The 26606-nt window shown below is 43.6% G+C and overlaps 2 protein-coding genes across 2 annotated transcripts; both read right to left on the bottom strand.

Moving 5' to 3' along the window:
* Window positions 1-1487: 1487 nt before the first annotated feature.
* Window positions 1488-2377, bottom strand: LOC109744311 (putative disease resistance protein RGA1). Its single transcript, XM_073510966.1, has 2 exons — window positions 2079-2377; window positions 1488-2037 (listed from the first exon to the last, which is right to left on the bottom strand). The coding sequence occupies exons 1-2, from the start codon at window positions 2375-2377 to the stop codon at window positions 1488-1490; spliced, it is 849 nt and encodes a 282-aa protein (XP_073367067.1).
* A 1183-nt stretch (window positions 2378-3560) lies between these two features.
* Window positions 3561-6216, bottom strand: LOC109744307 (tubulin alpha chain). Its single transcript, XM_020303413.4, has 4 exons — window positions 5932-6216; window positions 4979-5213; window positions 4524-4894; window positions 3561-4408 (listed from the first exon to the last, which is right to left on the bottom strand). The coding sequence occupies exons 1-4, from the start codon at window positions 6022-6024 to the stop codon at window positions 3752-3754; spliced, it is 1356 nt and encodes a 451-aa protein (XP_020159002.1). The 5' UTR covers window positions 6025-6216; the 3' UTR covers window positions 3561-3751.
* Between the last annotated feature and the right edge of the window lie 20390 nt (window positions 6217-26606).

Here is a 26606-nt window from a genome sequence, read left to right as displayed (position 1 = left end):
AAAGATTTGTCCGGGGAGAAAGGTTTCTCCCTGAACGACGCCATTACCAACGATTGAAGGGGCCATCGAGCCTTTCGTCAACGGCACAGTGGAACTCTCAATGAAGCACCGATGTCGGTGTCAAAACCGGCGGATCTCGGGTAGGGCGCCCCGAACTGTGCGTCTAGGATCGATGGTAACAGGAGACGGGGGACAGAATGTTTACCCAAGTTCGGGCCCTCTCTATGGAGGTAATACCCTACTTCCTGCTTGATTGATCTTGATGAATATGAGTGTTACAAGAGTTGATCTACCACGAGATCGTAATGGCTAAACCCTAGAAGTCTAGCCTATGAGTATATGGTAATGAATCTGTCCTATCCGGACTATGCCCTCCGGTTTATATAGACACCGGAGAGATCTGGGGTTACATGGAGTCGGTTACATAGGAGGAAATCTTCATAATCGGTCGCCTAGCTTGCCTTCCACGCCAAGTAGAGTCCAATCCAGACACGGGTATAGTCTTCGGCCTTCATGTCTTCATAGCCCATCAGTTCGGCCCAACAGATAACAGGCCGGACGCCCGAGGACCCCTTAGTCCAGGACTCCCTCAGTTAGCACCCTAATATAAACCCCGACGAGTGGGGCCCACATGGCAGTGACCCATCGTCGGTTTTGGACGCCGGACGCCCGCTGGTGGTCTCGGCGACCACCCGAGATGGCAGCGACGCTCAGGATCGCCGCACAGGCGAGCAAACGGAGCAGGGCGAGCTGAGCGCGCCGGGCCGCGTCAATCTACGCAAGCGCCTGCACCGGACACGGCCAGAATCGGTGACAGCAGCAAGGCCGAGCGGCGGCCGAAGCACGCGCGAACGGTGATGACGCTACACTACATGGCTCGGCGAAAGAGCAAGCGCTACGCGTTCTTGGGGACCCAAAGAACTCGGTGACACGCTCGGACGCGGGTTTCAATGGCCGAAGCTGCGGGCGCGACATGGTCGGTGGAGCGGAGCTCCGGGCATGGTGGCAGGGGCAGCTAGAGGCAACAAGGCGAAGGGGAGGTAGAGGGGAAACACGCGGAGCTCACCGAGGAGGCACACGTAGGCCCAGTGACAGTTTAGGAGCCGCATGCCGACCGGAGTGGGAGGAGGTCGCCGGCGTCGATCCGAGGGAGAAAGGCGGGGCGATCCGGCGTTGGGAGGCTCCTCGGCTCGGGCGAGTTGACGTAGCAGTAGCGGCGGATGACGACAGAGGTGTTGGACCAGCCGGAGGAGCACAAGGGAGCGGTCACCGCGGTGGACGGCGGCGGGCAACGATAGTGGGCTCGGGGCTTCTCCCCCTCGACGGAGAGGACGAGGGAGGATTGGAGAGGAGTGAGGGAGGTGAGTGGGAGTGTATCAGGGGGCCAGGGGAGGGAGGGCTTCGCCCATATCCCCTCCCGTCGGCTTGGACGGCGAGGGGGTTCGGCGGCGACTGGGGAACCTTTAGCTTATCTGCTCAGAAGGGAGCTAATCGTAGCTAATTTTTAAAGATGGCATGATCTCATCATTATTTTGCTGCTTCAGCCACTCATGTTTTTTAAGAACTTCATTCCAATGTTCCTGAGATAGGTCCTTGCGCAATAGTCCACCAACTGTTTTGGCTGCTAGTGGGGAACCCTTTAGCTTATTTGCAATTTTTCCTGCAATATCAGCTAACTCATATTCGTAATGCTCAGGCTTGTGATCACCAAATATACATGCTTCAAAGAATGTGAAGAAGTCATTAGACTCCAAACCTCGCAGCTCTAGTGGATCAAGTGTTTTCACCATGTCTGCTACCTTTGGGAATCGAGTTGTGACAATTACCATGCTTCCTTTGGTTTCCCCCTTTGTGAACGGAGCTAGCAGGGTCTTCCACTGATCCTGACCGTCACATTTCCATATATCATCCAAGACAATTAGAAACCTTTTGGACTTGAGACGGTGTGCTATGGATTTCTGAAGCTGGTCTAAATTGGTTGTTTCATTTGCAACACCGTTGATTCCTTCTTGTTCAGGTATGCAGCCAAGGATCTCCCTGGTGAGCTTAAGCACATCGAATTCAGTCGATACACATACCCAGACCCTGACTTCAAAATAATTTTCACCCCCAGTATCACTATACAGCCTTGCATCATTATAGAGGTGTTGAGTGAAAGTTGTTTTTCCAATACCCCCGGACCAACTATAGGAAGAACAGAAACAGTATCTTCGCAGCTGATGACACGGTTGACAGTTTCCTCAAAAGTGTGTCTCCTACCATATAATGTATCTTGTATAATTGTGGATCCAATCTGAGGCCGGTGCAGGGTGACTGCCATGCTGCTGCTTGGGATATTGCCAAGCAAATCGGAGATGGAATCACAGTGGGTCTGCATGTCCTGTAACACCGACTTGATTTTCCTGGAGAAGATCACTGGGTGGAAACGTAACTTGTCATCATGATCTTGGGCAGACGGACAAGAAAAGCACGCGGCCCAGCTAGTGGCAGTGTGCCGGAGAGCATTGCGGCCATGACGGAGAAAATTGGCCTGGGTGGTGGCGTGGTGCCTGTCATGGATCTGGAAATAGTGGAGCTCATCCAGCAGGTCCTCCGCCTGGTCGGCGTTCCTGCTCAGCGCCGGGGAGTGGTGTCGTGTGGGGAAGCATGGACAGGGGAGCAACGGGACTCTTCCCCGACGGGCGCACGCCACCGTACGCCCGTCTGCACTCCGCTGGCCGCCGTAACTCGCGTCGCCGGGGCAATAATTGGGGGTTTGACGCCGGTGGGAGCTGCAGCTCTAGCGGTGTGGGGATTGCTTGGTGTTAATAGAAATTATTGGGACCCAAACTGATAATGCAAATCTTCTACAGATTCACCCCCTGATGGAGACTGGCTTCGTGCTTGAACACTGAACCATGTTATTTGGACATACTTCACCAGCATATCATATTCTCTTGCCATCTATCTAAAGAATAGAGTACAGATCTGAGTTAAGTCTGATATGGTCGATCAGAAAACAAGCAATTTACGAACTTGCAAAACTATATAGGTCTTGTATATTTCTTGCCTGTGATTTATACTTGCTGCTTTTTAAGCTTGTGGCTACTACTGAATCTTTTTAAGCTTGTGGCTACTACTGAATCTTTTAATCCTGAAGATCAAATTAGGTCGGTGATGATATAGGAGAAACTTCAGGCACCTGTAAAATAGGCAACACGACAAACATTTCCTCAATTCCACTTCTCACTCTAGGTTGGTACAAGCGTGGCACTTACTGGAAGCAACAGCATTTCAAATTAGGTTCGACCATCATTACGCAGACACATTGCAACTAATTTGGGGTAGGCGATCTGTTGGGTTTCATCTGCATAAGAGTGGCCGAGTTTAACAAGTTCGGCTAGGGCTTTTGGGTTTCAACTGCATAAAGTGGCTGAGTTTTAACAACGGCTCACCAATCCTCTCAACCATACTCCTTCACTCAGGCTTCAGACCGGCTATGTTGAGACAATAGGCAGAGTTCAACAGTAAAACAAATGAAACAATACAAATTATAAAACAGGAAAATGGAGGCTATGGTGTAGATAACCAGATAGCATGCATATTAACCAAGGTGCAAAGCAGGTTCAAAGATACAAGGTTCTTACAACACAACAGGTTGTAAAACAAACACCACAAAGCAAACGTTCAAACAGACAGATAACAGATAAAGCCACTCGGGCAGATCATAGGATAGCAGTAGCAAGCCTTGGGAAAGCACCAGGAGGCAGGCTTAATACTCGTCGCCCTCATCACCGTCCTCGCCCTCGTCGAACTCAGCACCAACTTCTTCATAGTCCTTCTCCAGGGCAGCGAGATCCTCACGGGCCTCAGAGAACTCTCCCTCCTCCATGCCCTCACCGACGTACCAGTGGACGAAGGCACGCTTGGCGTACATCAGGTCAAACTTGTGGTCGATGCGGGAGAAGACCTCGACGACACTGGTGGAGTTGGAGATCATGCACACAGCCCTCTGAACCTTGGCAAGGTCACCGCCTGGGACGACACCTGGTGGCTGGTAGTTGATACCACACTTGAAGCCAGTGGGGCACCAGTCAACAAACTGAATAGTGCGCTTGGTCTTGATGGTGGCCACAGCAGCGTTGACGTCCTTTGGCACAACATCACCACGGTACATGAGACAGCAGGCCATGTACTTGCCGTGGCGGGGGTCGCACTTGGCCATCATGGACGAAGGCTCAAAGGCGCTGTTGGTGATCTCAGCAACGGACAGCTGCTCATGGTAAGCCTTCTCAGCTGAGATCACTGGGGCATAGGAGGAAAGCATGAAGTGGATCCTCGGGTAGGGCACCAAGTTGGTCTGGAATTCATTGACATCAACATTCAGAGCACCATCAAACCTCAGGGAAGCTGTCAGTGATGAAATGACCTGCACATTAGATGTTTAACCAATGAATTAGATCCCAGTCAAACATTATTAGGAAGTGCAACTTGAAACAAACATCAAACAGAAAACATGTAACCATGCAGAAACAAGACTGTACCTGAGAAACAAGCCTGTTGAGGTTGGTGTATGTTGGGCGCTCAATGTCAAGGGAGCGGCGGCAGATGTCATAGATGGCCTCATTGTCAAGAAGGATAGAGACATCAGTGTGCTCAAGGAGTGAGTGGGTGGACAGGACACTGTTGTATGGCTCAACAACAGAGGTGGAGACCTGGGGAGATGGGTACACCGTGAACCCAAGCTTGGACTTCTTTCCATAGTCAACAGAGAGGCGCTCCAGGAGAAGCGAGCCAAGGCCAGAGCCAGTTCCACCTCCAACAGCGTTGAATACAAGGAATCCCTGGAGACCAGTGCAGTTGTCTGAAAGCTTCCTGATACGGTCAAGGCACAGATCAACAATCTCCTTGCCAACTGCAATAGGAGCAGCAAAAGTTAGCCACATAAGGAGCAAGAGTGAATACTGTCATGATAACAAAGAACAAGCACAGCACTTACTGGTGTAATGACCACGGGCGAAGTTGTTGGCTGCATCCTCCTTGCCACTGATAAGCTGCTCAGGGTGGAAGAGCTGGCGGTAAGCACCAGTCCTCACCTCATCAATCACAGTGGGCTCGAGATCTACAAAGACAGCACGGGGGACATGCTTCCCAGCACCAGTCTCGCTGAAGAAGGTGTTGAAAGCATCATCACCTCCCCCAACGGTCTTGTCACCGGGCATCTGGCCATCAGGCTGCACATGGGGGATTAAACAGTGTTAAAGCTGTAGAGCTAACATACTAAATTCTGTAGCAACAGGACAAGAAAAGGATCCTGGCAGCAACAAGATAAGTACGGTAATCAGTTAGAGATGCATTTCTCCACCAGCAGGCAATGTGAATTTCAGAACCATCAGCAAGGATACATTACATGCATGAACAGATACCACCGGATCTAGCAGAATTCGATCAGATCTAAACAGTACAGCACAGAGCAGATCAAACAAAACGAGTGTGCGCCAGATCAGTGATGTTCTAACAAGAGCAGATGATACATCTGGCGTCCTATTATAATATACAGATCACATTCTATCTAGCAAGTGGCTTTTCAAACCGATGGATTCAGTTTCGGGAAAAACTGGTCATATCCGGAACAAGGAAAACCTATACAACCACCATAGCAGGTGCGAACTGCATCAGATCTGAGATCCAGTAAATCCACACCTAAAAATTCAAATTCGAACCGGCCGCGCCCTTCACAACACCAGATCGACCCACAGAATCGACCGCATGCACCCTGCATTCCGTCAGATCCAGGTTTTTCCCTTCGAGCAACCGCAGATCTGACCAGCCGCAGTCAGATCTGCGCCAGATCCGGCCGACCGAGCGCACCACCAACCACTACAAACCCCAGATCCGACGCTGAACACGACATGCCAAGGGGGGAGGAGGGGCGAGCGGATGGATCCGTACCTGAATGCCATGCTCGAGGCAGTAGAGCTCCCAGCACGCGTTCCCGACCTGGATGCCGGCCTGGCCGATGTGGATCGAGATGCACTCCCTCATGGCGGCGGGTGGGGGTGGTTGGTGGGCTGCGCCGCTGGCGAAATGGGGAAGGAGGAGGGCGAAGGCTAGGATGCGCGGAGAGAGGCGAGTACGAAGACGCCTTTCCCCACTCTGCTTAGGGTTTCCGCCCCCCGCTCTCGGCTCGTTTATATAGAGCGGAGCGGCACTGGCTGGACTGCGGGCGTTTTTGCATCCGCGCCCTCGCGTGGATGATTGGTGTGGGGTGTTTTTGCATCCGCGCCCTCACGTATGATTGGAGTAGTTTTTTTGTTTGAGACAAGTATGATTGGAGTAGTTGGCACGGTGAGAGAGGGCAAAGGGGTATACCTGGGCATCCGTCGGGCGGCCGGGCCTACCAAAGCCGATGGAGAAAACCTAGGCCTGAGCCCGGTCGGGCCCGGTCATCGGGCCTAAAAATCAGGCCCAAGCCTGGCCCATCATGCAAAAAGCTTGTCGGGCCTCGGGCCGGGCCTCTTCCTTAAACTACAGAAACGATGGGCCCGGGCCCGGGCCGGCCCGGTCATCGGGATCAAAATCTAGGTCCAGGCCTAGCCTATGGGCAAGGCCCGGTCGGGCTTTTATAGCCCGGGTTGGGTCGGGCCGTCCGGGCCGGGCTGCCCATGGGCAAGTATAGATAGGGGGCTCTGCTCTACCTTTTTCCTCGGAAAAATCTATCAGATATAATAAGACAGTACGGAATATTAGAGGTACTAAAAATCGAAATCACTAAAAAAAGACGTCGGTTTGTAGGATTACGGATGAAACGCATTTTTCACCATTGAATCGTTAGCACGAATCTCACGGCAAGTTTGCTGCCACAACGACCGCAACCCCATGCCCCTATTCATCTCTTTGTGCTCACTCTCACCACGTTGTTCTTTCTCCCCACCGGCATTTTGCAATAACTGTGTTGGCCGCATCCTCCCATCGGGAACAACCGTCATCGCGGAAACCTCCCTCCTCACCCAAGGCGGCGTCGCGCGCCCTTGCCGACGGTGAACGGGCTCAAGAACCAGGAAGCGGGCAACGTCCACGCGAGTGCTACACCTCCAAATCGAGATGGCACGAGCTTCTCCGGCTAAGGGCAACGCCATGGCTCTTCTTCCTTTCCCCGTTACGGTTGTTCTCCCTCGCCCACTGCGGGCTCTTCCAACAACAACTGCATCCAGTGCTCCCAGTCATTGGGGGCCGGGTGCAAGGTGGTCGCAATGTGGAGACGGACGCGGAAGGGGGAGCCGACACTACACTGCTCGGTGAGGCGCAATGCGGAAGATGAGTAGCACGCAACGTTATGTGTGGTCGAGTACGACTCGCCCTACTGCTCCTGCCGTCGATGCGTTGCTCCGCCACAGCCTCCACCATCATGGCCGAACCGGTCATGCAGCTAGCCTCACACCACGGTATAGCTGGCCAAACGGGTCGTGCTAACTGGGTCGGCCCAGTAGCACGCAGGAACGACACGGCCCAGGCACGGCACGGCCCGAGCTAAACGGGCTAGGCCCGGCACGCGGCACGCCATGGGCCATGCCTGGGCCTGGAGGCTGGGCACGCGGGCCGGCACGGCACGGCCCGTTTTATTTTTTCAGATTTTTTTATATATATATATGACCTAAATTACAGCCTAATAGGCCTAAAATACAGCCCAACAGGCTAAAAATCAGATGGGCCAGCGTGCTAAACGTGCCACGGGCCGGCCCGTTTAATAATCAGGTCGTGCCTGGGCCAGAGAGCCACGCCCGTGGGCCGGCACGGTACGGCCCGGCTATTAAACGTGCCACGTCGGGCCGTGCCGGGCCGGCCCGTTTGGCCAGGTCTGCACCACGGGTGCAGCACGACGCGGCAAGGATCGACGCCGCCACCACCGGATTGGACCTACATACGCCACCTCAGCTCGCACCCGAAAGCCTCCCAACATCCACATCCACGGGTACCTCTTGTGCTCCCTTGCATTTTTGCAGCAATTTTGTTGAAATTGTCATGGATCCCTTGAATTTTCCCATGCCATCAAGTTTGCCATGTCTCCAAATTTTTTACACATGCCCATCTAATTGTTAATTTGCCATGGGATTGTTAAGTATTTTTGCTACATGTACGTGAGTTTCCATGGACACTCCCACTCATAACATTTTTCTGAACATCTGACATGATTTTTTACCTCGAAAAATAATATAATTTTTTGTGGTGTACTTTTTGTGTTTGTTGTACAACGGCAGGCAGTTTTGCCATCCTTTTCATAACTTTGTTGAATATTAGCTTTTCTCCTTATAGGTCTCTGTAAATTGCCACTTAAATCAACTAAGCAAGATGCATGTTTACATGTTCAGCCTGTATGAACATGCTTTTTTTTGCTTTTCATAAGATGCTTTCACAAATTAGCCATTTTCTACCGCGGTATGGCAATTCTTACTATGTACTCATGTAGATCATGGCAAATTAGCTATTTACCAATACCATGTCTAAGTTGTTATTTCGGAAATGATCTTCCTAACACTTTGCCTTTTAAGAACATGGCAGATTTACTTTGTAGCACCGTCAATTTAGTTTTATAGCCATAGCAAATTTACTTTTATAGGCATTGCAAATTTTACTTTACAGCCATGGCAAATTTATATTTTATTTTGCCATGGCAAATTTATATTTTATTTTGCCATGGCAAATTTATCTTTCATTTTGCCATGGCAGACTTACTTTTTACATATATATGGCAAATTTATCTTTCATTTTGCCATGGCAAACTTGCTTTTTACATATATATGGCAAATTTACTTCTTATTGTATCACACATCCATGCAAATGTAACTTTCATCGCTTATGGGAAGTTTTGCTTTTATGCACTATGATAAATTTACTTTATGAAACACGTCAATTACTTTCATCGCTTTTGTGGGAAGTTTTTGCTTACATGAACCATGGCAAGTTTTACTAAACAATCCATGGTATCTTCTTTTTCGTTCTCTATCATGACAATTTTATTTTTACTTTATTTTTTTACCATGGCAATTTTTTTGTAGCATGGCAAAGAACAACTAGCTTTGCCATGACAATTTATTTAACTAGACCATGCCAAACTTATTACGTAATTCTTTTTTGCGTTTTTCCTTTCTGCAATTGACCATGGCAAATTAGCAATCCCATGTAGGGTTCTCCGAAAAACATTGCTTTTTATTTGTGGGAGATCAGGTTTTTGTAACTTTTCAATGTTGCCACGTTTTAGAGATTTGTTTTATTATTTAGGTTAGTCAGATGACATTATAATGAAATTTGATCATCATAATACAGCTTTTTTTTTAAAACTGGCCGACTAATCACATGGCATTTTTTAGGGGGTTTCGTGTTCTCTAGGACATGGCAAATTACATACATGACCATCGGTAAATTTTGTAAGGAATATGTAATAAGTTTGCCATGGTATAGGTAATAATTTTGCCATGGGAATAAAAAATGGAAGCTTTTTCATAACAATGACAAATTTATTTTTAGCACCATGGCATATTCATTTTTTGTACACTATAGCACTTTTAAACACACCATGGCATTTTTTATCATCACATTTTTTTTTACTTTTTTTGCAGCATCTCATGAAGCACAGCGACAATTTCTAAATTTCCACACATGACATTTTTAGTTTTGACAAACTTATTTTCTTTTAAGGCTTAGTCACAGCAAAACTAGGCTAGTTTAAGGCTTAGATGCAACAAAACCAGGCTTTCTTTTTGGGCCCATCTGTAGTGCCATCGAGGGGGGAGGGGCCTGGACCTGATCGTAGCGAACATTGTCGTTTGCTTGAACGATTGATTCCCAAAGAACCTTTCGTTCAATACGGGAGGTCATCCTATTGAATCCATAAAAAATACAGTCGGGTCCAGTGGACCACCTAGCGACTACAAACACGGAAACTAGTCGTCATAGCTCTCCCTCAGTGGAGTCGAATAAATCTAGTTGTAGTAGATACTAGATAGTCGAAAAGTCATTGTACTAAGGTCTCACACGACGAGAACAACAATCATTGTCGACGATGAGAAGTGTAGATCGAATGATCATACCTGTAAACACATGATCTATAAAACTATGGTACACTTTTGGTGTACTCCTGAAAAAAAACTACATATAGCTAAATATATGTTAAGAGATATTATTGCTAAGAGTTCAGATCTTGATTAAGAGAATGCAATTTTTTATGATTTTTTTCTTCTTTACCTCAAGATTTATTCTACATGGCACTCTTAAAATAGCAACATTGTATACACATGTACGTGTTAAGGTGAATTATGAAGTCATTGCTTCAACCTGTGCAACAACCTCCTCCTCATCTTGTACTGGATAACATTAATTACTGCAATATAGATGGCCGCATATAAAGCCCCTACTACTATACTATGATCTATAGGCCAAAGATAACAAAATCAGTGTATCAAAGGCGAGCTAAACTGCCAACGAGAAAAGTAGCTAGTAGGAAGTGTAGCCATAGGTGTGGGAGGTATCGGTGAATTGTTGGCAATGAATGGAATATGTTCCACCTACCAATATCGATCACAAAGGTTGAATGAAGCCTTTGGGACAAGGAAGCGGATCCTTGGTGTGCACAACTCACGTCATGTGTGTTGTGTCTTATGCCACACTTGCTCCTTTTGATCATGTTTGCCTTCCTCCCCAACCAAATCGATATCCGTTCGTTTCATTCTAGCCTCGACCCTGATCCATGGCACTCTATCATTGTTGGGTGGAACATATCTCCTTGTCTCGGTTTCATTTTCCGAGTACCCATTTGTTCCACTGCGACAACCGGGTTAGCGTCGTGTAGCCATGACCTCGTGCAACCGCCCAATGAGTGTGAGCTCATCGTGTCTCTGAAGACCAACCTGTTATCTTTGAGACGCAATACTTGTCCTAGTTCCTCTTTGCATGAATGTGTTAACTAGTGGGATGAAGTGACACTGTTCCTTCTGTCAGGCTACATGCGCCAGAAATTCTCCACAAAGTTATCAATGATAAAGGCTTCGGACTTCATGGCGAGAGCATTGTTGCACGACTTGCTCCACCCACTAGAGGAACATCTGGTTAAGGAACCGTAGACGTACAAGTAAATTAAGGATACAGCTAGCATTTTGCAGAGACTACTTAGAACCAAGCACAAAGATTAGTCGGATTTGGATGCCTCCTGTTCTAACCAAACTAATAACACCCGTTTAATCCACTTGGAACTCACCCTTGAGACCAAGAATGGAGAAATATATAAGGAATTTTGTTGAACATGTTCGCACAAAAAGGAATTTCATGACCCGCAAAATACAAATCATGGAGTCCTCGACCTGTAGGACGCACCCACCAAACCATGGCAACTTCCTCCATTTCCACGTTTCGGTGTTTGTACTAGCTAGCTCCGGGACGCGCACCAGACAGCGACAGGATTTTCACCCAGCCAGCTAGGCTCGTGGAGAAATCGCCTCGACGTGCGGTCACCAACATCAATGGTTGGAGAATTCCATGCCGCATGCATGGATCATCGCTCTTTGTCCCCGAGGAATCACCATGGTCTGTAACACGGTCGTGCTGTCGGGTAAACACTAAACAGATATATGTGGAAGCAGAGTCATAGCGTGTGCCCTCATGTTTTAGATGTGGACTTGGGTGTAGACGTGTTGTTATTGTAGCGATTGCAGCCATATCCAAAGAGGGGCCTTGTTTTCCTAGAACATCTTCCTAGAATTGGAACCTAGAAAGTGTGGAGGGTTTTTTTAAACGAAGGCAAAAGATTTGCCTCGTCCATTAAGCAGAAGAGAAATGTCCAATTAATTAGGAGAAAACCGGGTGAAAACTGATACATCAAGGGCCAAGTCCACTCTGGAACACCAAAGCACACGATGTCAAACCACTCTTGTCGATAAAATGCCGAATGGCACAAGAACACCCACCGCACATACATAAGCAACGGGAACCCCTGCTCCGCCGAACAAGCCAACCTTGCACCATTGTCGGAAAGAAGAATTTGTGACTACTATGAGAGGAGTAGTGATGGGACTCTCCCACAGAAATGAAGGGCTTGCACTCCATGGGTCCTACGCCAATTGCATAATCTGGCATATTGCCGACGACCAACATCAATGGCAACCTCGTCGGCCACACGACACGAAGTCAAAAGCCCTCGAAGCTACCAAATGTCGAAGTCGCCGCCCCGACATCCATCACTCCATTCCGTCCCGTGCAATCAGCCAACACCACCTTCAGGGGCCGCCACCCAGACATACCACTGCTCACCCACGAGGTACAACGCCGCACGACCCAGCTACTCGCAACCCATGCTGCACAGGGTGACTACCCGCAGACCACAAGACATAGGGTGTAGAAGTTGTTGTGAACTTCATTGAACTATAGCATGTGCTTTTAGGACTAATCTGAGTGCTCTTTGCCAACCTGGGCACTCTGGAAGATGCATGTAACATTTTTTTTGACATACGGTAGTTTGGCACAACCAACTAAGTTCTTGTTCCAAATTTCTATATATTTTGTAGTTATGGTTTGAGCTATGAAAAGAAGAGAACATGAGGGAGTTTTGCACATCATTTTGTTTCGCTATGAGATAAGAAAAAGCATCTAGTTTAAACCAACATTTTTTTGTGAGGCAGTTCAAACTAACATGGGCATGCCAGGTTCCTAGCTCCAAGAGCAGACTATTTTAGTATAGCCAGTTTTTTTAGAAACAAAATTCCCAGTTCATAACGTGTTGTGTTTGTGGTATCTGTGTTATACTACTTGGTCTCAGGTTTTTGAGAAGCTGGGCGTTTGAAGGAAATGGTTTGGTAAAAAAAATAGTGCTAACATGCATCTAGATCAAATGCAACCAGATGTAATTATTATGGAACTGTTGCCTCTATGTTCAATTCATTGAAGAACAAATCTCTTGCATTTTAAAGATGTATATATGCACTATATTTTGAAATGGAGATCCAATAACTGCTATCGGCTCGCTCCAGTGCTTGTAGTCGTCGCTAGGTGGTCCACGGACCTAGTTGTATTTTTTATTACCTCTGGTGTCCTTTTTACTACCATGATTAGAGATGAATAGATTAGAAGTTTCTAAAAAATAGTGGAAAGTGCCCCAAAGAGGAAGTGGTAGGTGAGCATATTCAGATTGATGGTCTCAGGTTTGCAATGTTTACATAAATGAAGTAAAATAGTAATGCAATAGGTAAGACATCTCATGAATTGAATGGGACCAAGGATATCCAAAACATATTAAATCATAGGCATTTACTATTGAGCGTATATTTGATATATGAGCATATGACTACTTGTTATGTGTTCACTTTGTTGAGCGTAGTTGCCACTTCCAGCGAGGAAAGAGAGATAGCGATGATGTACTATACTTGACTCGAGTAGGTTACCGCGGGTGATACATGGCCCACGAACTCATTTGATATTTTCTAGTTTGAAAAGTGAAGCAACCTTCTTGCCAACTTATGTTGGATTGCATTAATTGCTATAGTGTAGGTGGCTGCATATAAAGCTTATAACCGGTGTTGGATTGATAGGGCCAAGAGAAGGAGAACAATGTGACAAGTGCAAGTCAAGCCATTGAGGGATAGAGGGGGTCCAAAGTGTAGGCATGGGTGTGGGAGGTTTTAGTAAAGTACTGGCTATGCAGGATGCCTATTTCAGCAGAAAACTCGGAACACACATGCTGAATGAAGCCTCTAAGATGTGAAAGTGATTCCTTGTCGTGCACAATGCATGTCAGGCTCGCCTTGTCTCCTGATCAGCATGCTCTGCCTCTCGAAGTTCTCCTTTCTCATCAACTAGATTAATCTCTCACCACGCCATTTCAGCCTCTTTTCTTGCATATGCCCTTACTATACTGCCACCTTTCTGTCCTATGTCCTTGTTGTATTTGCTAGAGTGAAACATGTGCTCGTCACGATTCACTTCCCTTGGATGTACCCGCGTTCGTTCTAGTTGTGGCAACCACAACCACGGTAGTGCTTTCCATTCGTGTTAAGCAATCATAGTTATACAAGTATATTAAGGAGACATTTTATAATAACTAACTAAATCATTTTTTTAAGATTGTTTGGTGACGAGATTGATGGTTGGTGTCAGCGACTATGACGAGGAAGAGAGGTCGAGTGCGTTGCGCTTCGGGATTCTCGGCTCGATTCCTCACGCGGGAGAGCTCATGGCCACAGTTCGATGAACGATGTCAGTGATTGTGCTAGTGTGCGTCAGCTACACGCCACCGAAGCGAAGGGAGAGAGGGGAAAGGGAGGAAGGGACCTAGGGCAACATGGGAGACGTCTTTACAACGTTGTGGGATGACGTGGAGGCCATCCATGACCGTGGCTGCCGTCGATGTGCCATGTGCGCCACACCATGGTTCTGTCTCTTGGGGCGCTGCTATACCTCGCTTCACGCGAGACAAAGGGAAGGCTCGCCTGAATGGAGGCGTGAGATGGGCCGACCTAGGCGCGCGGGAGGCCACAGCCTCGTTTTTTTTGTTTTGTTGTTTTCTCGTGTTTTGCTTTCACTTTTCACTGTTGTTTATACTTCCAAATAGTTGAAAAATATAATACAAAAAACACTCTAGATAAAACATTTGAAAATGTTAATGTAGCATTTGTAAAATGTTAAATGTGTGTAGTAAAAATGTTTCTCATCTATACAAAAAATGTATACAAAACAAATAAAATGTGCATGAAAAAAGTTGATCATGTATTATTAAAAAAATGTTAATCAAGCATTTAAAAAATGTTAATCATCTATTATAAAAATGTTAAACATGTATATTCTTCCTTATGATACAGAAAATGTAGAACATGTATTAAAAATTGAACATAATTTTTAAAAATTGTTGATCGTGTATCAAAATATGTTAATCATATGTTCCAAAAATGTTAACCGTGTATAAAAACTGTTCCTGATATATACCGAAAATGTACAATGTGTATGAAAAAGTAGTCATCAACCAGGAAAAAAAATTAGTCATCTATTTCAAATATATTATTTGTGTACAAAAAAATGCTCCTGATGTATATGAAAAATGTAAAAACATGTATTAAAGATTTGAACATATAAATATAAATTTTAAAAAAGTTCACCATTTATAAAAAATGTTAATCACATATTTTAAATTTTCTAAACATGTTTCAAAATTTGTTCTTGCTATATACCAAAAATGTACAATGTGTCTGAAAAAAGTAGTCATCAAACATAAATTTTTAAAATTGTTAATTACATATTTCAAAAATATTAAACATGTATAAACAAATGTTCTTGATCTAGGTGTAAAATGTACAAATGTGCATGGAAATGTAGACATGCGTTGAAGAAAAAAAGCCAAACAAAAGTGGTGAAAACCGAAGAAACGGAAGAAAGAAAAACCTCAAAAACAAGAAAACCCGAAGAAAAAACCATGAAAACCCATGAGGAAACGAAGAAAAACCCAGAAAAACAAATCAAAACTGAAGAAATACAAAAGAAGAAGATCAGAACTAAGAAGGATGGAAACAAAATCAAAGAAAATAGAATAGAAAAGAAAAAACAATAAATGGAGAAAGGAACAACAGAAAAAATGGACAAAAACAAAGAAAAAAACATAAAACCAGTAAAAATAGGAATAAAACGAAAAACAATTTTAAAACAAAGGAAGACAAAAAACCAAAAAATCCATGAAGAAATAAAATAACCGAATGGTAAACCAAAAAGAAAAAAAGAAAAAAGCACGAGCAAAACGCAGCGAGCGAACGAGCCAGTGAGCGAGCAGGGCCAACCCATTACTAGAGAGAGGACGGGAAACCTTCGGCGAGACAAAAGCTAGTCTCACTGTCTTTTGTACATGAGGTTGAATAAGAGGGGTGGGCTTGGTGCATGGGCCCTTTTGGGCTTAAGTGCACTTGATTTTTGGGCCTTCTATATTTATTTTTAAGATGCATCTCATCTTTGCATTTACTTGAGGGACCAAACAACCTCTAAATTTTCTCAAACTTTTTGTGTAGCTCTCTGGGTAATAACCAAACCCATACAAAAGTTTTTGGTATTTTTTAGTTTATATTTATGTTTTCTGTAGATATAAACCCAATTTGGTTATTAATTGGGGTTGCAGGTATTTCCAAAATTCGCAAAATAAGTTTGGTAGATGCCTAATAATATTTGAAGGATGTGTGCAGTTTTTCAAGAGAAGTCACTATGTGCCTCCATTTAAATAGGTTAAGATCTACATCTTTTTATTAAAGTTGTGTTTATTTTATGGTTTTTGGAAAACTTGAGGGTTGAATTCTCCTATTTTTCAAATGAAAATTTAATTAAACATGATGCTTATGAGATGCTTATGTTCAATAATCAATTATCAATTACTATCATTAATCTGGGTTGTTACAGTGGGAAGTTGAGCGTCACAGACGGTACCCCCTCCTAGCTCCCCACTCCTCCTTGGTGTTGAGGTTCACATGAGGGCTCGAGTTGTTGGAAGAAACCTTTAAACAATCAATTTCTACATTCTAGAGATCCCTCACCGACACACCTACCCCCTCAATTATTCTTCCCATAGCAACATCAATATTATCCAAATTGGACGAGATGGGTGAACTATAAAATGAAAGTAAATATTTTGATTCAGCGCATTACGAATATTGACCGATGTCCTTATCGAGGGGAGGTGGTTTCACCGCATTCCCGGGCTACACATACCGTATTTTGGGTTGTATTTGCCTATATATGCTTGATACTAAGGCCCATACTTGGGCGAGCAACACCCTTAGGCATGCCACTCCCGGTGCCCTTGAGGGGAGTCGCGTGACTACAAGAATGAGGTCTACGACATGCAAGGCAAGAAGATGAAGGTAAAGGGATGGAGACCATTGACCGATATCCCTATAAAGGCAGTTGTCAAAGACGAAGGACATATTCAACATCTTCAAAAGCCATAGACTAGCAGATTTGCATATTAGTAGATCCAATCTGGACAACCCATCTTGACAGTCCACCCAAGAACTCGACGAGTTGACATCTCATACGTCTCCGTCGTATCTATAATTTTTGATTGTTTCATGCCAATATTATACAACTTTTGGCAATATTTATATGATTTACTTGGACTAACATATTGACCCACTGCCCAGTGTCAGTTCTTGTTTGTTGCATGTTTTTTGTTTCGCAAAAAATCCATATCAAACGAAATCCAAACGCGATAAAAATTTACGAAGAATTATTTTGGAATATATGTGATTTTTGGGACTTGGAATCAACGGTAACGGAGGCCCACGGCCTCCACAACCCACCAGGGCGCGCCAGACACCCCCTGGCGCGCCCAGGTGTCTTGTGCCCACCCCGTAAGGCGGTTGGGGCCCTTCTTCTGGCGCAAGAAAGATAATTTATGGAAAAATAGTGTAAAAATTTCAGCGCAATCGGAGTTACGGATCTCCAGGAATTTAAGAAACGGTGAAGGGCTAGATCTGGGGAACGCGAAACAGAAGAGAACAAAGAGGGAGATCCAATCTCGGAGGGGCTCCTGCCCCTCCGCCGCCATGGAGGCGATGGACCAGAGGGGGAACTCTCCTCCCATCTAGGGAGGAGGCCAATGAAGAAGAAGAAGGAGGGGGCTCTCTCCCCCTCGCTTCCGGTGGCGCCGGAGTGCCGCCGGGGCTAGGATCGTGACGGCGATCTACATCAACAATCTTGCTACTGTCAACACCAACTTTCTCCCCCTCTACGTGGCGGTGTAACACCCCTTCTCCCCACCGTAATCTCTACTTAAACATGGTGCTCAACTCCATATATTTTTTCCCAATGATCTATGGTTATCCTATGATGTTTGAGTAGATCTGTTTTGTCCTATGGGTTAATCATGATCTTGGTTGGTACGATTGTCTATTTTATTTATGGTGCTGTCCTACAGTGCCCTCCGTCTCGTGCAAACGTGGGGGATCCCCGCTGTAGAGTGTTGCAATACGTTCATGATTTGCTTATGGTGGGTTGCGAGAGTGACAGAAGCTTAAACCCGAGTAGGTGGGTTGTTGCGTATGGGATAAAGAGGACTTGATACTTAATGCTATGGTTGGGTTTCACGGCCTTAATGATCTTTAGTAGTTGCGGATGCTTGCTAGAGTTCCAATCATAAGCGCATATGATCCAAGTAGAGAAAGTATGTTAGCTCATGCCTCTCCCTCATATAAAATTACAAGAATGATTACCCGTACTTGTTATCGATTTCCTAGGGTTCCTTGTTGGGTTCGACACTCTTATTTATCGAAGAAGGCTACAAATGATCCCCTATACTTGTGGGTTATCAAGACCTTTTTCTGGCGCCGTTGCCGGCGAGCAATAGCGTGGGGGTGAATATTCTCGTGTGTGCTTGTTTGCTTTATCACTAAGTAGTTTTATTTTCTGTTCTAAGTTGTTCTCTATCTTTAGTTATGGATATGGAACACGAAACACCAAAAATATTAGTTGTACTTGCTACTCATGGAGATGGGGAACCTCCTAAAACCCTCAATGCTCGTTATGTGGAAGATATTATGCACTACTTTGATAATCGTGAGAAAACCCCATTCAACTATATAATGGGAGTAACGTTGGATCAACGCGAATACTTTAGGGATTATCGCTTAACTCATAAAGGTAAATTTTTATGGGATGAAATTCATATGTTGCATTGGTATGCTCGGGAGCTATGCTTGAGATAGGATTATACTTTTTGCTCTAGGATGAACGCTCCACATCTTCCTTTTTCATGCAAATTTAATGATAATGAAACCTTAGCTTTCTATGCTAATGGTATATATGATTACTATGATGTGGAACGAATAGAAGAATTGTTGCTCTTAAGGGTGCTTATGAAATTGAATCTTTGTTTTTAAAGTTTGAAGATTTTGATGATTCAGTTTATAGACCTGAAAATTTTGCTATCCTTAAATATTGCTATGATAATTATAAATACAATTCAGATATTGATGAATTTATTGAGAAAGTCTCCGTTATCCAAGAGTAGACTAATATTTTGCAGGAGTCTATGGAAGAAGAAATTGATGAAACTGCGAGCTCATTGGATGAAAAAGACGATGAGGAGAGCGAAGAACAAAAGGAAGAAGAGCGGATTAGCTACCCGTGCCCACCTTCTAATGAGAGTAACTCTTCAACACATACATTATTTAATTTCCCTTCGTTCTCACCGAAGGATGAATGCTATGATAATTGCTATGATCTCGTTGATTCTTTTGAAATATCCCTTTTTGATGAACTTGATGATTGCTATGCTTGTGGCCATGATGCCAATATGGATTATGCTTATGCAGACGAACTTGCTATAGTTCCTTTTGTTGAGAATGAAATTGTTGCTATTGCACCCACACATGATAGTCCTATTATCTTTTTGAATTCTCCAAACTACACTATATCGGAGAAGTTTGCTCTTATTAAGGATTACATTGATGGGTTGCATTCTACCACTACACATGATGATTTTCATGAATATAATATGCATGTGATTGCTGCTCCTACTTGCAATTATTATGAGTGAGGAATTACATCTCCGCCTCTCTATGTTTCCAACACGAAAGAATTACAAGAAACTTTTTATGCTATGTATTGGCCTTTACTTGATGTGCATGAATTGTTCTTGTATGACATGCCGATGCATAGGAAGAGAGTTAGACTTCGTCATTGCATGATATATGTTGCTTTGTGCTCATTACTAAATGCCAAATCATTGTTAATTAAAATTAGCTTTGATATACCTTGGGATCCGGGTGGATTCATTACTTGAGCACTTTATGCCTAGCTTAATGGCTTTAAGGAAAGCGCTGCCAGGGAGACAACCCGGAAGTTTTAGAGAGTCATTTATTTCTGTTGGGTGCTTTTATAAAGTTTTAAAACAAAAAAGATATAGATGGGAACTTAAAAACATTTTCACAAAAGAGAAGCAATTGGAAGTTATGCATTGGAGAAGTGAGGGTCGACCTTGAATACTTGTGTTCATGCTTATGGAAATAATGTAGAATTTTTCATGAAGATTCTCAAAAAAATAATTATCCCCTTGTACAATTCCATTGTATTATAAAAATAATGTGCCAAGATTTGCCTTTAGGATGAGTAGATTGCTTGTTGGTATGTGCGGTGCAAAAACAGAAACTTTGGCTGTAGTGCGCGATTTTACATTTTTTACTGGAACGTCGAAAGTTTCTGAAACATTTTGCACAGTCTTGATATACAAATTGTTTATTTTGTCCTAATTTTTCAGAATTTTTGGAGTACCAGAAGTATGGTGAATGTTCAGATTACTACAGACTGCCCTGTTTAAGACAGATTCTGTTTTTGATGCATTGTTTTGCTTGTTTTAATAAAACTATCGATTCTATCAGTGGAATAAGCCATGAAAAAGTTATATTATAGTAGATACAATGCAAAAACAAAATATGAATTGATTTGCAATAGTACTTAGAGTAGTGATTTGCTTTATTATACTAACGGATTTTACCAAGCTTTCTGTTGAGTTTTGTGTGGATGAAGTGATCAAAGATCGAGGAGTTATCGATATGAGGAGAAGGAGGAGAGGCAAGAGCTCAAGCTTGGGGATGCCCAAGGCACCCCAAGTAAATATTCAAGGAGACTCAAGCGTCTAAGCTTGGGGATGCCCCGGTAGGCATCCCATCTTTCTTCAACAACTATCAGTATGTTTTCATCTTCGTTTCGTTCACGTGATATGCTTAAATCTTGGAGCGTCTTTTGCACTTAGTTTTCATTTTTCTTTTATGCACCATGCTGGTATGAGATAGTGCATGGTTGATTTACAGAATGCTCATTGCACTTCACTTATATCTTTTGAGTATGGCTTTATAGAATACTTTATGTGCTTCACTTATACCATTTGAAGTTTGGATTGCCTGTTTCTCTTCATATAGAAAATCGTTGTTTGTAGAATGCTCTTTTGCTTCACTTATATTTATTAGAGCATGATCTTTTGTAGAAAGAATTAAACTCTCATGCCTCACTTAGATCTATTTAGAGAGTCAACAGGAATTGGTCGATTGCATGGTTAGTCATAAAATCCTACATAAAACTTGTGGATCACTGAATATGATATGTTTGATTCCTTACAATAGTTTTGCGATATAGAGATGAAATATGTGGGAGGTACTAGTAAACAGTTGTGGTTAGTAAGATATTGGTATTAAGGTTTGTGATTCCCGAAGCATGCACGTATAGTCTCTCGTTATGCTATGAAGTTGGAGCATGATTTATTATTGATTGTTTTCCTTATGAGTGGCGGTCGGGGACAAGCCATGGTCTTTTCCTACCAATCTACCCCCCTAGGGGCATGCGTAGTAGTAATTTGCTTCGAGGGCTCATAAACTTTTGCAATAATTATATGAGTTCTTTATGACTAATGTGAGTCCATGGATTATACGCACTGTTATCTTTTCACAATTTGCTAGCCTCTACGATACCGTGCATTTCCCTTTCTCATCTCGAGAGTCAGCGCAAACTTCGCATGTGCATCCAAACCCCGTGATATGATACGCTCTATCACACATAAGCTTTATTATATCTTCCTCAAAACAACCACCATACCTACCTATTATGGCCTTTCCATAGCCATTCCGAGATATATTGCCATGCAACGTCCACCGTTTACATTTTGATGACTTGAGCATTCATTGTCATACTACTTTGCATGATCGTAAGATAGCTAGCATGTTATTTACATGGCTTGTCCGTTTTTTGATATCGTTGTTATGCTAGATCATTGCACATCCTGGTACACTGCCAAAGGCATTCATATAGAGTCATTCTTTGTTATAGGTATCGAGTTGTAATTTTCATTTCTATTGAGTTGTAAGTAAATAGAAGTGTGATGATCATCATTATTCATTTTTAGAGCATTGCCCCGGTGAGGAAAGGATGACGGAGACTATGATTCCCCCACAAGTCGGGATGAGACTCCGGACAATGAGAGAAAAAATATATAAAAAAGAAAAGAAAAGAAAAAAATAAAGGAAAAAAAGAAAGAAAAAAGAAAGAAAAAAGAAAGAAAAAAAAGAAAGAAAGAAAGAATAAATAAAGGGAGAAGGGGCATGCTAGTTCCACACTTGTGCTTCAAAGTAACACCATGTTTTTCATATGGAGAGTCTCCTATGTTGTCACTTTCATATAGTAGTGGGAATTTTTCATCATAGGATTAGTTGCACACCCACTTAGTTGTTATATTGAGCTTTCATACACTTATAGCTCTTAGTGCATCCATTGCATGGAAATCCCTACTCCTCGCATTGATATCAATTGATGGGCATCTCCATAGCCCGTTGGTTAGCCGCATCGATGTGAGACTTTCTTACTTTTTTGTCTTCTCTATATTTACCCCTATCATCATACTCTATTCCACCCATAGTGCTATATCCATGGCTTGCACTCATGTATTATATGAGGTTTGAAAAAGTTGAAGCGTGTTAAAAAGTATGAACCAATTGCTCGGCTTGTCATCGGGGTTGTGCATGAGAAATACTTTGTGTTAAGAAGACAGAGCATGACAAGACAATATAATTTTGTAGGGATAGCTTTCTTTAGCGTTGATATTTTGAAAGACATGAATGTTTGTTGGGATGCCTGAGTGTTGATGTCTTTATGTCAAATTATAGACTATTGCTTTGAATCACTTATGTCTTAATATTCATGTCATGATTAGATATATGATCAACTTTATGCTAGGTAGCATTCCATATAAAAAATATCTTTTTTATCATTTACCTACTCGAGGACGAGCAGGAATTAAGCTTGGGGATGCTGATACGTCTCCGTCGTATCTATAATTTTTGATTGTTTCATGCCAATATTATACAACTTTTATAAACTTTTGGCAACATTTTATATGATTTATTTGGACTAACATATTGATCCAGTGCCTAGTGTCAGTTCCTATTTGTCGCATGTTTTTTTTTTGCAGAAAATCCATATCAAACAAAGTCCAAACGCGATAAAAATTTACGGAGATATATTTTGGAATATATTTTATTTTTGGGACTTGGAATCAACGCTAACGGAGGCCCACGGCCTCCACAACCCACCAGGGCGCGCCAGGCACCCCTGGCGCGCCCAGGTGTCTTGTGCCCGTAAGGCGGTTGGGGCCCTTCTTCTGGCGCAAGAAAGATAGTTTATGAAAAAAAATCGTGTAAAAATTTAAGCGCAATTGGAGTTATGGATCTTCGAGAATTTAAGAAACGGTGAAGGGCCAGATCTGGGGAACGTGAAACAGAAGAGAACAGAGAGGGAGATCCAATCTTGGAGGGGATCCCGCCCCTCCGCCGCCATGGAGGCCATGGACCAGAGGGGGAACTCTCCTCCCATCTAGGGAGGAGGCCAAGGAAGAATAAGAAGGAGGGGGCATTAGCCCCCAAGTGCCAAGTATAATACTTGTATTGTGCTTGGGACTTCACAAATCATCATGATCATAACACCTTTCATGTTTGCATATATCACAGGCTGAACTGACCGAAAAGGATGCACGGCTGAATGATCTGAAGGCCAGTGTGAAAACTCAGCAAGCCGGGACATCCAAAGCCAAAACAGAATTAAAAACTGCTTTGGAGAATATTGAACAACTGAAGCAAAATTTCAATGCTGAAAAAGATGGCTGGGAAACTGAGAAGGCGGCTCTATTGAAGAGAACAGATGATGCTGAAGCGGCACTTAAGACGGTGACTGAAGAGTTATCCGGCTTAAAGCAACATATTAATATCATGTCGTCAGCCATCTTTGGTAAGTAGAAAAACATGTCTCCTTTGTACCTCAAGAATCACATTGTGAATATCTGCCGACTTACTCATAATTTTACTGATATAGGTTCACGGAGTGCAAAGTTGGGCTCAGACATGCACGTCCGGCTTAAGGCTGTCTACACTCTTGTAGAACAGTTATATACTGGTGCCCAACGAACCATTGCTGCTACGCTGCACAAGAAAACTCCCTCCACACTTATCAAAGATACACTGAAGCAGTTATCCGTGCTTCCCAAAAGAATTGATGACTTAAAATGGGGAGCTGCCAGAGCCGGCGCCTCGACTGCCTTAAGGCGGGAAAAGGCATGGCAAGCCGATCTTGACCCGGAGGATTTGGCCAACGGCTGCCCTAGTGTCAAAGAAGACGGATCTGCCTTCAGTGCTGACGAAACCAGTCTATCTACATACCAGTCGGCTTATGACGCTGAAAACAAGAGAGTGAGCGCGCCGATTCACGAGCCAAAAGATCTCAGCCCGCTAATTCGTAAGCACACCTTCGCTCCTGACATTGATCCATCCAATCTTATTGATGATGAAGCTGTGTTTAGAGCATTGACCGGTATCAACTGGGCTGCGCCTGACTTCCAGCTGATGGATAAGCAAGGAGCTGCAGATGAAGAAGAGGTGAAGGAAGACCCGGAGGCTTCAACTCGCCAATAGTCATAAGCCGGTTTATTAAGCAGAATACTTTGCTGTGTTGACAGCTCCGAAATACTTATTCTCCTTGGGCCATCAGATGCCTTGTAATAGGCTAGTTAAAATTTTGATCTTCTGTGCCACCGTGCATGTTTTGCTTTGCATGACACTGCTGCTTTACCAATTGAAGTTCGGCCACTTATGCTTATGATGACATCAACTCTGTATGCTAGATTTAGTATTTTACCTGCACACAAAACAGATCACAAGTACCCTGGCGGTTTACCCCAGGGCGGGTCACAACACCCTATATAAAAACCATTGGTGACTAACAGTCCATAACCAGGGCCGGTTCAATCATAACTGCTACCTCTTGAGCACTGCGTTGGTTTTCCCTTGAAGAGGAAAGGGTGATGCAGCAAAGTAGCGTAAGTATTTCCCTCAGTTTTGAGAACCAAGGTATCAATCCAGCAGGAGGCCACGCTCAAGTCCCACGCACCTACACAAACAAATAAGAACCTCGCAACCAACGCGATAAAGGGGTTGTCAATCCCTTCTTGGTCACTTACGAGAGTGAGATCTGATAGAGATGATAAGATAATATTTTTGGTATTTTTATGGTAAAGACTAAAAGTAAAGAAAGCAAAATAAACGGTAATAGAAATAACTTGTTGACGGAAGATTAATATGATGGAAAATAGACCCGGGGGCCATAGGTTTCACTAGTGGCTTCTCTCAAGATAGCATAAGTATTACGGTGGGTAAACAAATTACTGTCGAGCAATTGATAGAATTGAGCATAGTTATGAGAATTTTTGGAACGCCTTCTAACTAAAGTTGACTCATTTTCAGTCCCATCATTATCAAGATTCATATTGCAAAACAAAGATTTAATAGGGGACACATCAATATATTTTAGATCTTCATCTTTATTCTCATAAAAAATTTCCGATTTAGCGGCCATCTTATTAACTAAGGTGGTCTGCTTATCCGAAATTTCAGCTATTAATTTTTTGAGATGAGCAATCTGAGATTTCAAACCATAAAATTCCTTAGACATGTCATCGAGCTCTTTATTCATGTATCCCATAAAGCTTTTTTATTCCTTCAGCTCGTTTCTAAAGAAATTATTATTCTCAAATTGTAAAGTCATAAAACTCCTGACGTTGCTTTCAATCTCTTCTAACCTTTTAAGGTGAAGATCACCAAATCTAGGTAGATCCATCGGGACAAGCAAGCAATCCAACACACAAGCAAACAAGAGGCAAGTGAAAAAGAGGCGAATGGAAAAGAGGGCGAATAAAACGGCAAAGGTGAAGTGGGGGAGAGGAAAACGAGAGGCAAATGGCGAATAATGTAATGCGAGGGATAAGAGTTTTTGATGGGTACTTGGTATGTCTTGACTTGTGCGTAGACTCCCCGGCAACGGCGCCAAAAATCCTTCTTGCTACTTCTTGAGCACTGCGTTGGTTTTCCCTTGAAGAGGAAAGGGTGATGCAGCAAAGTAGCATAAGTATTTCCCTCAGTTTTGAGAACCAAGCTATCAATCCAGTAGGAGGCCACGCTCAAGTCCCATGCACCTACACAAACAAATAAGAATCTCACAACCAACGCGATAAAGGGGTTGTCAATCCCTTCACGGTCACTTATGAGAGTGAGATCTGATAGAGATGATAAGATAATATTTTTGGTATTTTTATGATAAAGACTAAAAGTAAAGAAAGCAAAATAAACGGTAATAGAAATAACTTGTTGACGGAAGATTAGTATGATGGAAAATAGACCCGGGGGCCATAGGTTTCACTAGTGGCTTCTCTCAAGATAGCATAAGTATTACGGTGGGTAAACGAATTACTGTCGAGCAATTGATAGAATTGAGCATAGTTATGAGAATATCTAGGTATGATCATGTATATAGGCATCACGTCTGTGACAAGTAGACCGAAACGATTCTGCATCTACTACTATTACTCCACACATCGACCGCTATCCAGCATGCATCTAGAGTATGAAGTTCATAAGAACAGAGTAACGCTTTAAGCAAGATGACATGATGTAGAGGGATAAACTCATGCAATATGATATAAACCCCATATTTTTATCCTCGATGGCAACAATACAATACGTGCCTTGCTGCCCCTGCTGTCACTGGGAAAGGACACCGCAAGATTGAACGCAAAGCTAAGCACT

The sequence above is a fragment of the Aegilops tauschii genome, chromosome 1, assembly GCF_002575655.3.
Source record: "Aegilops tauschii subsp. strangulata cultivar AL8/78 chromosome 1, Aet v6.0, whole genome shotgun sequence".
Taxonomy (NCBI): Eukaryota; Viridiplantae; Streptophyta; class Magnoliopsida; order Poales; family Poaceae; genus Aegilops; species Aegilops tauschii.
The sequence above is the reverse complement of the archived record's forward strand: the minus strand, read 5'-3'. Positions and strand labels throughout refer to the sequence as shown.